Genomic DNA, 1,188 nt, shown 5'->3' with positions numbered 1-1,188 from the left:
AAATTTTCGCCCAAAGGGCTCTACTTTCACGAGTTACCCCTAAGGAGACCATAAAAAAAATATTTTTTTTCTACTTTTTGGACCAACCCTTATTTCTTTGTTACCCCCTTTCACCCCCTTCGGGGTGATTGCCAGGATTTGCACCAGGCGTTTCGTTGTCCAGGAGTGACCCCTAAGATACCCTGAAATTTGCAGACCTCTAGCTCATCTCCTTCCTCTTACACGGACGACGGACAGACGGACAGACGGACAGACGGACAGACACGAGAGCGGTTGCATAAGCCCGCTTTAATGCTTTTTTAAAAGCAGAAGGGCGGGCTAAAAACAGCGGGAATTTTCTGACAAAAATCTTGCTGGAAGTATCCTCTACACCTTTTGGCAACTTTTATGCTAGTTTTGCTAACTTATGGTGATGTCAATTTCTCCCAAGGGTCGTTTTAAAATTTCTAACGACGACGGATTAAAACTGAACTGAACTTACCGGTCGATGATTACGGGGTCTGATGGGGTCTCGTTCCTGTTGCCGCAGCTCTTTTTGTCGCAACACCGACTGCAGACAGGTTGCAAGTGTGTTACTGACAACTGCAGTAATTTTCGGAGGCGTAAGTCAAACATTCCACAAACTGAAGCATTCTTACCTGCACATGACTTCGTGTGTAAGAAGTACGCGGCACATCTCGGGGTTCTTGTCCTGGCCTTCGTACACAATCGCCTGTCAAAGCAGAAAAAAACGCCTGGTAAACAAAATTGCAATGCGAAAATTGACCAGAATGTCACGTGGTCACTGGGAAACTTTTGTCTGTTATATTCTGAGAGAAATTTAATTTTCATGTGTCCCGACGCAAAAAGATTTGTTTGCTTTTGGTATGCTTTCGGTACGCTATCGGTTCGCGGAGGGTCGCGCTCGGTGCGCCGATGGGTCGCCGAGGTTCGTCAGGCTCCTGGGCGACGTATCGCCAACATTCGCCGGAGGTTCGCGCCGGAGCGACCTTTGTCCGTCATCGAGTCGCTCCATGCGCGGACAGAGCGACCTGAGTATGTTTTCAAGTCGCTCCGAGACGAACAGAGCGACTCCAGTGTGCTTTCGGTTCACCTGGAGAGCCTCGGGTAGTCGGGGTATTTTCCTTCCCAGGAAACCCCGGCCGGGGGCTAGCGCTAATCCCTAGACCGGCGCACTTGAGAGCAGAA

The 1,188-nt window shown here is 49.3% G+C and overlaps 1 protein-coding gene across 6 annotated transcripts in view; it reads right to left on the bottom strand.

Moving 5' to 3' along the window:
- LOC113216502 (transcription factor collier-like) overlaps positions 1-1,188 on the bottom strand; it is a 67,717-nt gene that overhangs the window by 42,866 nt on the left and 23,663 nt on the right. For all 6 annotated transcript variants that reach the window (XM_052267632.1, XM_052267635.1, XM_052267634.1 and 3 more), the window contains exons 5-6: positions 639-712; positions 482-550 (exon numbers count right to left, since the gene is read on the bottom strand). In XM_052267632.1, the coding sequence (XP_052123592.1) occupies positions 482-550; positions 639-712 (143 nt within the window). The remainder of the gene's footprint in view (positions 1-481; positions 551-638; positions 713-1,188) is intronic.

The sequence above is a fragment of the Frankliniella occidentalis genome, unplaced genomic scaffold, assembly GCF_000697945.3.
Source record: "Frankliniella occidentalis isolate FOCC.00 unplaced genomic scaffold, Focc_3.1 Scaffold56, whole genome shotgun sequence".
Taxonomy (NCBI): domain Eukaryota; kingdom Metazoa; phylum Arthropoda; class Insecta; order Thysanoptera; family Thripidae; genus Frankliniella; species Frankliniella occidentalis.
The sequence above is the reverse complement of the archived record's forward strand: the minus strand, read 5'-3'. Positions and strand labels throughout refer to the sequence as shown.